The sequence below is a fragment of the Topomyia yanbarensis genome, chromosome 3 (assembly GCF_030247195.1).
Source record: "Topomyia yanbarensis strain Yona2022 chromosome 3, ASM3024719v1, whole genome shotgun sequence".
NCBI classification, from domain to species: domain Eukaryota; kingdom Metazoa; phylum Arthropoda; class Insecta; order Diptera; family Culicidae; genus Topomyia; species Topomyia yanbarensis.
In genome coordinates, this window is record NC_080672.1 from 280740783 (window position 1) to 280754859 (window position 14077).

General features: G+C 38.4%; 1 protein-coding gene across 1 annotated transcript in view; it reads right to left on the bottom strand.

Annotated features, from left to right (window-relative positions):
- Positions 1–14077, bottom strand: part of LOC131688559 (protein scabrous-like) — a 113272-nt gene that overhangs the window by 58210 nt on the left and 40985 nt on the right. Inside the window, exon 2 of the mRNA XM_058972887.1 lies at positions 5728–6055. Within this exon, the coding sequence (XP_058828870.1) occupies positions 5728–6055 (328 nt within the window). The remainder of the gene's footprint in view (positions 1–5727; positions 6056–14077) is intronic.

Here is a 14077-nt window from a genome sequence, read left to right on the forward strand (position 1 = left end):
GTTTCAGAACAAAATTCTGAAAATGAGTTTGAAGCTTCGTCCCTGGTCTAGCACAGGCGAGTTGCACAGACTCGCAAACATAGAAGCATTATAAATTATGACGACCACCATTTTTTCGAGAGTTGTCTTATTGGTGCTGTAGAGCTAGATTCTCGGAAGAGCTCCCAGTCAGAATCACTCACCACAATTGCAAACAAAACGGGTAATGTCGCCCACTAAAGCACTGCTTAAGACCAATTGCAGCGGGCCGTGATTCTGAATAAGACATTCATGGTCCGGTTCAGATATGTGCAGGTGTGGGAATTTCGCGAGAACGCGTATCTTCGCGAAGCGTTTGTACGTTAACGTGTTCGATCGTGTATGCGTGTCTGTCTTTTCGCATATTCACGTGCGTTCTTGGGTGATCGCGCGCTGATACTTAATTTTCGGTATACGATTTAGATACTAGAAGAAAGTGAATTCTTCCATAAGACTAGAGTTCCCGGTCATGTCGTCATGGAACATATTGTCTAGTCCTAGTGGATATAACCGTTCTAGTTGCGCGAACGTGAGAGTTGGTAGGCTGACACTTGAGATCACGTTTGTAAGATTATGGGACGTTCACCTTATCACTGGGAGTTATCATGTTGGCGAGATCGGGTGTAGGTTGCGTGGATGAGCTCGAAAGGCTTGAGTATGTTAACGTGTTTGTTGCGTTTTTTTGACTTCGCGTGTATAAGTTCAATTTTGTAACCATGACAATTCGCGTATTCACGTGTGTTCTTGGATGATCGCGCGGACCGTGAATCTCATTTAAAATTTTTAGCGTGCGGTTCATATGCTAGGAGGGAGTGGGGAGACCTAAGTTGCTAGGACCGAGGATAACAGCTTCTGGACGTGATCGATTCGTGATCTCGCGAACACGGACGATAGTAGGTTCACGTTTGAGAACACGTTTGTAAATGTAGAGGTGCTAAGATGATCACCTTATCTCCACGATGTTATCATGCTTGCGAGATCCCAGGCCTAGGTTGCTTGGATGATGGCGAGGGGCTCAAACGATTGTATGCTGACGTGATTTTGTAACCGTGTGGCCATTCAACGAATTGTATTTTTGTAGGTTTCCGCTTGAGACCGCGTTTTAGAATTTATGAGTGTCAAGACGTTCACTTTACCACCGAGGTGTAATTAGGTGTGCTTGGGTGGTCGCAAAGAGCTCAAGCGTTTGTATGTTAAAGTGTTTTTTGCGTGTGCTAGCGTGTATGTGACTTCGCGTGTACATATTTGATTTTGCGGCCGTGGTACCATTCACATTTCGCGTGTGTCTTGAATGATCACGCTAAATTTTTAGTGTTCCGCTCAGATGGTAGAGAGTTCCCTCGTATCAACTAGAGTTCCCAGTCATGTCGCCCTGGAACGTGTTATCTGGTGGATATGGGCTTTGACTGGCCAGCTGAAGACGTGTGCAGAGTGGCAGTATAGGACAAGGCAAAAGATGGGAGATGTAATAGACTAGATAGGTACAAGGTAGATTACGATCATCATATGACAAATCGACGCTGTTGTGCTATCTTATGGCAAACGCCAGTTTGCACATTTCGAGAAAAACGATTTTGCCTTTCTCAATAGAAAGGTATTGCAATTACTCTGAAAACCGTCTTTTTAACGGAATCCCGGAGGACCGAGTGACATATACCATTCGATTCAGTTCGTCGAGTTCGGCAATGTTTGTGCGTGTTTTTTTTTATAGTGAGGTTAAAAAAGCTTCAAAAGCCTGGCCTGTAGTGTATTGGCACTGTGTGGGACTCACGACTCACGTTCGTGCCTAACCACTAAAAACATTCCTTACTTTTTACGCCCTTCTTCCCCACGAAACTACGTCATCGTATTACTTCGTGGGGAAGGGTTCATTGTGCTTTCGTCGCACCTCTTTCTGCTGCTCTATCTCGGAGCCTCGCATGTTTCATGGAGTGGCACGACCTATGAGCTTTGATTTAACTCTCGGTTCCTCTCGTGCTTCTTGTCTCCATCCATTACTTCGCCGTTTACTTCTCGTCCCTGTGGTGAGCCGTTTAGGTGCTGATTCCCTGAGCCATTCAGCTCATGTTTCCGCGAGTCATTCAGCTCCCGGCCTTATCACGATCCGCTTGGATAGTGCTCAACGGTAAACTCATCCTACTCCGACCTATGGTTCCCCGACGGAGAAATTTCCCCCGACACCGATACCCGCTTTCTTGAGCCATTTAGCTCTACTAAAATCTTCCAGCTTTACCGCTTATCCTACTCCGATTGAGAGTTCCCCGACAACGGATTTTTTTCGTTACCGGTGTTTGTTTCGTGAGCCAATTAGCTCTCCTTTTCGTCACGATTCTGTCGGGTAGTCCACGGCGCCGAATCAGCCCAATCATGAATTCCCCGGCGGCCGACCGCTCCCGATACCGATGTACGTTTCTGTGAGCCATTAAGCTCCCCGCCTCGTCTACTCGGTCTAGTCCCCGGCGGTGGACCTAGCCTACTCAACGGCCAGCCAGCAGATGCTGAGGTCAATCCAGCGATTCCGGGTAGAGCGTAGCTTCCGGTTCACTGGCGCCCCAACGACCCACTTCTGGCTATTCGACGCGGTCTACTCGGTCTAATCCCCGACGGTGGATCTAGCCTACTCACGAGCTACCCGGTAGAGTGTCGAGGTCGGTCCGGCGATTCCGGTGGAGCCTGGCGTCCGGTTCGCTGGCGCCCCGACGACCCGAGCCCAGTGCTACATCGCGTACTACTCAACTGGTCCCCGGCGGTGGACCTAGTCTACACCGTCGGTGAGTTTCCCGGCGGCGGAATTTATCCCGACACCCTATTTGTGGTTCTACTGCGGTGTTCTAACCCATGTCGTTACTTTGTTGGTCCCTTCGCCACTTCCTTTGCAGCTCGGAGAGTATACTCGTAACAACTCTGTTGACAGCGTCCCAGATATGCTCGTCGCGGCACATCTCTTCGAAGATATTATCCACTGTTATATCAGGCATACCCCTTCGGACTTCTTCGAATCTAGGGCATTCGAAGACCACGTGTTCCGGTGTCTCTTGCACGTTCACACACTCCGGGCAAAGGGGTGACGAAGCGTGTCCAAACCGATGTAGGTATTTCTGGAAGCATCCATGCCCGGACAAAAACAGCGTCAGATGGAAGTTCACCTCTCCATGCTTCCTATGTACCCAAGTAGACATATTTGGGACGAGTCGGTGGGTCCATTTTCCTTTCTCCGAGTAATTCCACTCTTGCTGCCACTTTGCCAACTAGTTCGCTCGAACCAGTCTCCTTGCATTACGTTCATTTCTCCGCTGGTAGCATTCTACGTCCTCAGCCAGATTGATGCAGATGGGAATAATCCCGGCAATTACGCATACCGCCTCCGACGATATCGTTCTGTACGCACTTGCGACACGAACAGCCGTTAGGCGAAAAGTGCTTGTCAACTTCGTTCGGTTCCGCTTTGAGTTCAGCGCAGCAACCCAGGCCGGTACGCCATATCTCAGGATTGAGGATGAGACATTCGTCAGGAGACGTCTCGTGCTGCCTCTTGCCCCTCCGTGATTCGGCATGATCCTTGTTAATGCGCTAGTTGTCCTCGCAGCCTTTTCACATACATAGTCGACATGGCAGTTGTAATTCAACTGATCGTCAACCATCACACCCAGGTGCTTCAGCGCGCGCATCGATGGAATTGTCCTCCGACGCTGATCTCGAGACGCTGGATTTGCTTACGATTGCTAACCAGCACTACCTCAGTCTTGTGGTGAGCCAGCTGCAACCTGACGTTAACCATTCAGGTTTCCACGATGCCTATTGTCTCTGCCGTTAGCATCTCCACCTCCTCAAGGGTCTCGCCCGTTTTCGTCAGGACAACATCATCTGCAAAGCCGACGATCTCCACTCCCCTAGGCAGTTCCAGTGCTAACACTCCGTTGTACATAATATTCCAGAGCGTTGGGCCGAGTATGGAGCCCTGAGGTACTCCCGCCGTTACCCTAATCGACCTCTGTCTGTGCGTGTGTATGGATATGTGTTTATGTATGTGTGTGTATGTGCATCTGTGTGTGTATGTGACCAAAAATGTCACTCATTTTTCTAAGAGATGGCTGAACAGATTTTGACAAACTTAGTCTCAAATGAAAGGTGTAACGTTCCCATAGGTTGCTATTGAATTTCTAATGGATCCGACTTCCGGTTCCGGAATTACAGGGTGGTGAGTACGATCACGCAGAAAATGTCGATTTTAATTAATTCTGCAAAAGCTCGTTTCAACCTTCAAGAGAAAGGAAAATGAATGCCCGCTACACATGTTCTATCCAAATAAATAGCGTTACGCTGTTGGCATTGACAGTTTACACATCACTTATTGGACTGCATTTAATAAAACACTCGTATGCTTTACCAGTGCATAAATTATCATACTCAAATATTTTTGAATTGCGAGCTAATTTACTGCCGACCGTTTACATACCGGAAGGCAATTATTTATTGAAGCAATAATATCCCAATTAAAATTTCATTTGTTCCTTGCAAATGCAAAAAAAATAAATCTTGAAATAATACATTGTCAATTGTTGCCATTAATAATGTATTGCGATGACTCATACTCTCACTCATTACAAATTACACACGATCCAATAAAACCTGTGAAAGTGTGCACCTGTTTATCATTTCCGAAAATAAAATATCATAACATAAAAATGACCGTTGCTAGCTGCTTCTCCTTCCCAACAGCATGAAAAAAAAATTCATGTTAATTACAATGCATACATTCTCTCCATCCCAAGATGGGGAAGGTAGTGCAGAACGAAGGCAGCAGCAGAAAAGGAATAAAAAATGAAAAAACTGCCGGTGTCACGTCATGCAGAACTTCCGTTTTTTCACATTATTTTTCTGTTAGGATGAAACGAACTTTATTCTGCGTGCTCCGTTTTAAACAAAATTCATAACGGCTGACATGCACAGACATACAGGTCAGGGCATGGGGCTTAACTTTCTGCCAACGAAAGACTAATTAAACTTTAGCTAGACCTGATGTGAAATCGTTAAATTTTTAGACGACCCCGGGCTTTTTGTACAAATAAATTAAACTGGCCCACTGCTACACCAAGCTGACGAAAGTTTGCGTGGTGGCAAGCGTGGAGCATTAGTGCGCGATCCGGAACAGTCAAAGTGGGTGCAGCTATATAATAAAAAGTAATTATTTTCGGCATACTTGATTTAATAGTACTCATTTGGTAATTATTTGCATTTAAAGCACCTCATACAGCATGAAGAAGGTACTTTTGATGAATGAAAACAAATTTGGACTGCGAATTCATTGTTATCATTATCATGATTGAGAGAATTGATAATAATGTTCCAACATAGTAAGTAGTAACAAAATATTTAATCTACATATATTGCGAATGATTACCTAGCGTTTTCTTACGAGATATTCAAAAGGAATTGAATGCCGAAACATGATCGCTTCAGTATGCTGTAGACAAATATGAGTAGGTACTAAATGTTACATTAAGTCTATTTCAAAAGTTCTAAAATTAAATTTCAATTCGTTAATACTTTGTTAAATAATTTGTAAAAAATTCTTTTCCGACGTACAAAACACGACAATATTCGATCAAGCTCCATATAAAGCAGTTTAAAGTCAAACTAACATACTCGCTCACGTTCCGGTGCTGAAAAGCACCCAAAGACAAATTGTAATTTATCATGCAAACCTACCTTCTCCCGTTGCCGGGTCAAACTACGACGAATGTCCTCGGCACTCTGTACGGCTTCCTCGCGCAGCTCATGCACCAACACTTCCGTTTTTTCCTGTCGCGATTTCAGCGACTCCAACTCCAGTTTCAGCGTGGAGAACTCCGCCCGCAGCGTGCTAATATCCTCCATCAGTTGATTTTTTAACTGTGCATCCTTGGAGACGTTGCTGGACGATTCCTGCAGTTCAGCCAGTTCAGAACGAATTTCTGCTATTGACTGCGACAGCCACTGTACTGTCAGGCGTTCCTTGTTCGGGGAACTACTATCTCGGAGCGCTTTAATATCCTCCCTGTGGGTAGAAATACAAAATATACACATTATTCCAGCGACCAGGATACAATGCGGGTGAAGTCTATCCGAACGAAATCTATTCGTTTGTGTGAACTTAATTAAAATGTATTGAAGCAAAATGAAATAAGCAGAACATTGTGAGCAAAGCGAATCCAAAATTAGCCCCTTCGAGAGCAAGCTGCCTCAACAACTGGAGGCAATTTCAACAAAGTTGGCCGTGCTGGGTATAACAGAGAAACACCAGTGGACTGAAGGAAACGTGTCTCTCGGCTTGATTCCGCAATATTGTGCCATTGGAATAATTCTACCCCACCAGTAACAAAGTTTAATCGTTAACGGTCAGGAAATTGTGAAGTCAGTTGTTTGTGGTAGTACGAAACAAGTTACAGTCACTGGCCACATTATTGTATTGCAACTGATAGAATTACTTGATCGCCATTTTATGTAAGTACAATATACATTTATGATTTAATATTTATAGTTAAAAATGAGTTTATTATACAGCTTATGGATGAAATGAAAAGAAACAAAGTAATCTTCTAGCAAGATATTACGTCGCTCACATGTACTAAATTTTGTATTATTATCACAAATCATAAAAGTTTTATACATTTTCATCAAGAACTGTTAAAGCATCGCCTTACTTTGATTAATTTTGCAGCGTACATCTTGTTTCATTAGGATGTAATTTGTATTTTTTTATTCGCTGACTACACTGTGTTTGACGTTTATTCATTTATTTCAAATTTTTGTGTTGGTCACTGCTGTCATCCTCGTTTGAACGTGATGAATCTTACAGAAACTACATGAGATTTTACTATAAGGTTACATCCATAGAGGACGTATCATTTTTTGAATGAATTTTAAATCCGCCTCCCCCATCATAGTATTTCGTCACAAACTTTTAAACACTCCCCTGATAACGACGTTGCTTCACTACAAACCCCCTCATAGCTTTAAATGAAAAATTAAATGGAATAGAATAATGTCGCTCTAGGTTCGATCTAATGTTTAGCATATCCGTATAGAAATACATGTCATTTCTATATAGCTTCGACCGATTCTGATCTAAAAACTAAATCAGCATATAAGGAAACAGCTCAAGAATATTTTCATGTAATTTAGCGTTTATTGAAAAGTTTTGGGAGACGTCCGTCACATTGTATTAAATATAAAATATGGTCAGTTTATTCCAGGAACCATTACATTTGCTCATACTTTGAAATGGCGTTGTTGAAATCGAAAGTTCACTAACTTCTGCAACGAAAGTTTGACGAATTTGAGTGAACATGTCGATCTCGTCGTGAAAAAGGATTATGTTGAAGATTTTTAGAGCTTAAGAGATTTTTTTTTTTCAAATAAAGTATTAATATTCCCATTGTAGCAGTAGATATCCAACTAAATACTGCACTTCTAACATTTGTTTTGTGAATCCATGCAACATGCTGGTGGAACTTGTATCTTTCCGGTACACAGTGTCATCACAAAGTAGGCACTACGTCAAATAGCCATCTGGAGCGCATTAGTTGAACATTGTGGTGACAGTAGACAATGAATTGCCTCAGCAATTTTGTACTTTGTACTGATGGTCATTGAATGAGTGATTGCAAATGACTCGAGCTTTTGACTATCACCAACAAAATTCCCGTTGCCGCCATCTGCAGCTTTGTGAGTTATTAAATTATTTTTTTCAAGATTTATGACGAAAACGCCCGTCAAATGTCATGATAACATTTAACACACTTTGAAACTTATTTTATTCTTGTATATTTTCGATTTTTAGGCACAAAATTGAGAGTTTGTAATGTTTAAGACATAACCACGGTGTTGACATTGGACTATTCATTGGTGTATCATATTATTAAAATTCTGCCGATAATATGTATAAGCATATGTCTATAAGCGTATATCGTCAGTGTTGTACTATCTCATGACAAGCGCCACTTTTGCACATTTCGAGAAAAAACGATTTTTACATTTCTTATAAAAGAAATGTATAGAATTCGCTCAAACTTTCAAGATTTTTTCCGAGGCCCGGAGGGCCGAGTCTTATATACCAATCGACTCAGCTCGACGATTTGTGACAATGTCTGTGTGTGTGTGTCTGTGTGTGTGTGTGTATGTAACGGACAAATTCTCATTCGTGTTTCTCAGCAATGGCTGAACCGATCTTATCCAAACCAATTTTAAATGAAAGAACTAAAAAACAGCATGAACGCTATTAATTTGTTTTTGAATCTGATGTTTAGTTTTTAAGATATGAATGTTTGAATGCGTAAAAATGGCGTTTTTGGCAGTTTTTTTAAATTATCTGCCGGAATTGACAATATAGATTAACAATTTATATGTTTTTAGACAGCTTAAACGAATACCTTTCGAACAAGCTATAGATTGTTGAAATCGGACTATTATCAAAAGAGATATTTAATATTAAATGCGGACGAAAGATTTCTATCATTTCCCATTGCCAGAAATATGACCAAAAACATGTAATCTATTATTAACGCCAAAACGGCTTATTTTAGGTCAATAGTATCTTCGGAGAATTTAATAGAGGTAATATGCTTTTTCTTTTGGTATTGTGCTTTTGCTGATTAATCCCCCTATGAGTGAGATATTTTCACAAATTTTCTTGGGAGTGATTATAACGAAATGATGCCTTCAGCAAATTTGTAGCTCTTACTTTTGTGAATAACTTTACTGAAGACTTCAAATTTCTATTTTGAATACTTTAAAAGTTATGGCTTGTTGTTTGTGGATTACTCTTCGTCGCCTATTTATTGTTCAATATAGTAATAATTCATTGAAATAAGCCAAACATTATTTCGATAAATCGAATTTTGTATTTCATTTTTCTATCTACAACCGCTAGAAATAATCACCGAACACTTCCAAGTTGTCTGGAAGGAACTTGATAACTTATCAGTGCAAAAATGTTCATTTGTGCGAACCTTCTGACTGCAATTTTTCTAACTTATGACCATCGGATTGATCTGAAACCTTTCGGAAAATGAAAAGCGAAATAAATAACTCCAAGCAACGGCGTAGCCAAGAGAAGGTTTTAACACCATAGAGCCCCCCCCCCCACCACACAAAAAAAAATATTGGATTGGAGTTGAAAATTTATTGATGCAAACTGATTTAATTCAATATTACAATAACATTATCTGATCCGTAGATTGATAACCTGTTGTTGTAAACATCATGAGGACTTTTGATAAATTGTCGGAATGGAGTCCTGATATGTAACTGATCTATTGGTCTTGATTTCACAGTTGTCTAAATTAGACAACTGTGAAATCAAGACTATTATTAAATAGCATCAATATCAAATTCATGCCTGAAAACATTCCAATAGAAAATTCCAGAGTTCTGTAATCAATCATAATCCTCAGATTTCTTTTCAAATTTTCAGCTTTTTTCCTACACAATATTACGAAAGCTTATTACACAATTTTTCCTAATAGGTTTGTGAAAATTATAAACTATTTGAAATTTTTTTATAGTCTATTTTTCATGGTTTGCGGTGAGCACGAACTCTCGAATTGCTGAACTGAAAATTATGGAATAGAAATTCATGTTTAGTATTCTTTACAGACCCGCTGGTGCCCTAAGACGATTTCGCTAGAGTTTTAGAGCACTGTGCACCCAGTGCATTAACGCAAGTGACGGAAGGTTATCGAAAAGTTTCGTGAAAGTGAAAGTTGCAGTAATGATGATGATTTTCCCAAACGGTTCGTTTTCGTGAGGTATTTATTTATTCTTTGGCATTAGGATTAGCGATAATAATTCAAATCAAGAATACTACTGGGAAGTCACCTTTAGAAAAAGTCGATGTAGAAGTAAAATTTGAAACTATGCACGCATGTACTTCAGAGATAGCGTGATATCAGGAGCTGCGATTTCATTTCAACGCTTTTTTTGTGAAAAGGGCGATACTTACAAATGTAAACATAGGGCTTTTTTCTTACATGCGAATGAGGGCTTTGAAACGCAACAAATTAACCTAAAAATTTTGATTCTACGATATTGCTTTCTTAAACTACAGCAAAAAATACAACGGGCGAAACTGTATTTTTGTTTGTTTATTTAAAGTTTCGCCCTCCACGCTCCATGTAAACAAACAGGGCGATACTTTTTTTGCTAGCAGTTTAGAGGCGAAACTGTTATTTTCGTATTTTTTAGGATTATCAGACTGATACCAGCTGTAAATAGTAACAATGATCTCTATTGAAAAAACCCGGACGAAATCGGTGGTGTAAAACGGTAGTTATTGTAAAAAAAACGTAAGGGCGATACTTCAATGCTGATAGATGGGACCGAAAAAGTAAACAATCGCCAAAGGGGCGATACTATCATTTTGTCAATTTCAATAGCAAAAACAAATTTTAATTTAATAATTTCAAATACTTTATGAAGTTTTGGGTTTCGATCACTGAATCATGCAAGCTAGGATGTCAAAAACACAATAGTTCTTAAATAGGAAATAAAACCAAGTCTGGAAATATTCACTGTTGATTTTCTTTGAATGGTATCACTGCTAGTATCGCCCTTTTCAAGAAAAAGCGTTGATTTCTTAGTTCTCAGTCGCGATGGAAATTTGAGTAAAATATAAACTTCAAATCGATTAAAAAAAATCGTTTTTTTTGTTTCAGTACAATATATAACCCCTTTAGGAAAATTCAGTTTTCCCACCACAATATAGATATTTTATTAACAGAGCATTAACAATAATTCGTTGGTATGTCTATTTTATGGGCCATTTTTTCGCTTTCCCATTGATTTTGTTTGAGATTTCTAGCACTGATGTTGTCCTATGCTGATTTGAGCGATTCTCTGAGTCCTGCCACTATCCCATGTAGTATGTGTTATCAAAAACATCGCGAAGCATCAAGTTCTAAATGCTCTCAAACGATATAATATCCGAAGAGAGTGATAAGAGTTATAAGAAATGTCTCATCACACTGTTAGGTGGATTAAACACGTTTTTAAATTTGAGATTAAATATCATGAAAGTTATAAATGGTACGAACAATTTATAGAAGACAATTGATCTTCTATCTATTCTGTATTAATTTATCGAATATTACGAAGATCGGTTGACTATTGAGTTTTTGCTAAAATTGTGAACAAAAGTCACATTCTCACGTGTTAGAAGTGTGTATTGATGACAAAATTAGTATAATTGATCGGTGTTAAGTCAAACCGGACTAAGTAGCATTGTACTGATTTCGAGAAAAACGAATTTAAAGATTGAATCGCAGCATCCTATACGTTATATTTCGAAATTAATTTCTGGGATAATTCTTGCTTATTATAACATATTTCAAATTTGGTAAGAGTCCAATGAAGCTGAAGAGATTTTTTATCCAATGCTATCATTATCTCATTTTAAAGTGTTTGCGCCTTAGTCCGGTATGACTTAACACCGACCAATTGTGCATGGAACATCTTCCATTCGCAGACATTAAGCCATATAATATATCTACAAAATATTGTACTACCAGCTAAAAAATATTGTCATGGAAACAAGATATCAGCTTCTAAACAAACCTGTCCCAACCTAGACTACATTCCATTAATGATTTTTCTAATTTATAGCGAAGGTTTTAGTTGCCCGTATTTGCTCCATGCCGCGAACGCTAAAACTAAAGTTTCAATAGCAGTCACAAATAGCAATCTTTTTCATATATTCATTTGTATGGGACTCAGTAATCCATATCTCCGCAACGAGAACTCTGAATGAAACAATTTGAAAATGATATGTATGACCGGAAAGAGACTGCATTGTAATCGACTGAATCCACTGCCTTTATGATATCGACAAAAACTTTATCGCCAATGTAGCCTATACACTTAACACTCTTTTCTGATTAATTCAATGTAAATGAACACTTTGAAACATTTACCTGTCCCATTGACGAATAGCATTATCTCTCTCGATCTGTCGCTCTCTTTTAAGGAGGTTGAAAGGACATGTCACTTTATCTCAGTTTACTATTTCCAATTACGCGTTAAAATACTGAACCTAAAAATTCTATTCTGAACAAAAATCTCTTTTTGAGGAATCTGTGCCAAAACGATATCTTTGAATTCCAAAACATATTGAACTCTCCAATTTCCTGTTAACTAATTAAGGTCCATCAATAAAGTAGAACCACCAGATAATCTTAAACGACTTCATCAAGAAAAGAAGGAAAACGAAAAGGTGAAAACAGAAAAGAATAGAAACACCATAAAGTGCATTGTAGGGTAGACGTGTCCTTATTCATATCATTAGTCACGATATTACACTATTTCGCTGATAACTCGGCGTACACTGATTGGAATGCGCTTAAATATCAACATCTTTGCTTCGCTATTAAGAGACAGATCAATAAAAAATGGAAAATGTAAAATACTCGCGGTAGAGCGAAGCGAAAAGTCGAGTACAACGCACCCTGATTCATCCTACCATTTGAGCTAATGCGTTGAATAGAGATAGCAGACACTGCTTTAACTAATATGTTCAAATGGGTGGGATGAATAGAGGTGCTAAGATGAATTAGGGCACAGTAACCCTATATTAATTACCCATTCTTTATATATAAAGAATTTACCAAAAAAATTAGAAATTATAGAAATAGGTTCTCAAATTCGAACGATTCGATTTATTCATTCACATCATTTAAATCTTTTTTTAGTTTGATTTTTTATGCTCATTTTTTCAGCTTCTTCATTTAATGGGTTATATTCGTTTTACTTATTTTATTAATTTTTGAGATGTGGTCAATTTTAAATAAATGATTATTGCATTTTAATCATTTATTTGATTAAGCCTTTGTTTATTTGAGTTTATTTTATCTATTTTATTCGATTCATTCTGTGGATTCAGTCTGATCACTTCATTCATTTCATGCATTTGATTCATATCATTCATTTAACTTATTTTATTTACTGTTTTCATTTTATGCAATTAATTAATTTTTTCTAGTTCATACATTTAATTTCGTTTTTATTTTATAACTATTGTTATGTCGCTTAATTTTTCAATGTAAATAATGGAATTTAATTTATTCTGTTGATTTTCTTCTTTTTTATGCATTGTATCATATTTATATATTTTGTTTATTTTATGCATTTTACTAATTTTATCCATTTTATGTTTTATTTATTTTATTTCTTTTTTTTATCTTACTTATTTTATTCATATGGTTCAATTTGCTTATCTCATTCATTTTTTTATTTTTTGCTCAATTTGTTAATTTCATTCATGTTGTTCATTCTATTCATTTTATAAATTTTATTAGTTCAATAAATTTTAATAATTTCTTCCAGTTCATACATTGCATTCAGATTCTTAGCTTTATTCATTTTATTGATTCTGTCTTTCTTTTTATTGATTGCTTCTAGTTGGGTGCCTTCGCCCGAAAACTACATATCAAGAAGACTGGACAGAAACTGAAGACAGCGACAGCAACACCTGTTGCGGGTAAAGGTAGTACTTTTCATAGTGGTGCACTAATACATATATACTTTTAAGTTGAGCTTCCTACCTTCGCACAATAGAGGTACTGTAATTTCTATCGCTTCTCATTTGTATGGGGGAAGGAAAGAGATATCAATCTTCTTGATATGTAGTCTTCGATTCGCATGAGCTCTGCGAACTAATGAATAATCATCTCACTAATAGGTGAATTAAGTCGGCTTTTCTTTTCAAAATTGTTATGCCATTGTGTTCGTCGGACATTAACACATCGAACATTTGAAACTTTAATATAACTAGAGTACCTCACTGACGTCGGTAAAGAAGAAGTAGATCAAACTTCTATACTCTTACTAACAAAAATATCCTCCTCCCGTGATTCTTCTAGAGTGCGCAGTACAGCCTCTAGCCAAAGCAAGTATCGGACTAACCATTCCTTCCCTTTCCTTCCGCGATCTACGTTCGGGCCTGGTCGGCACCGGTATTGATCAAAAACACTTTAGGATTACCAGGAGTTGCACATTGAAAGATGTTTCGCTACTCCCAAGCATAATT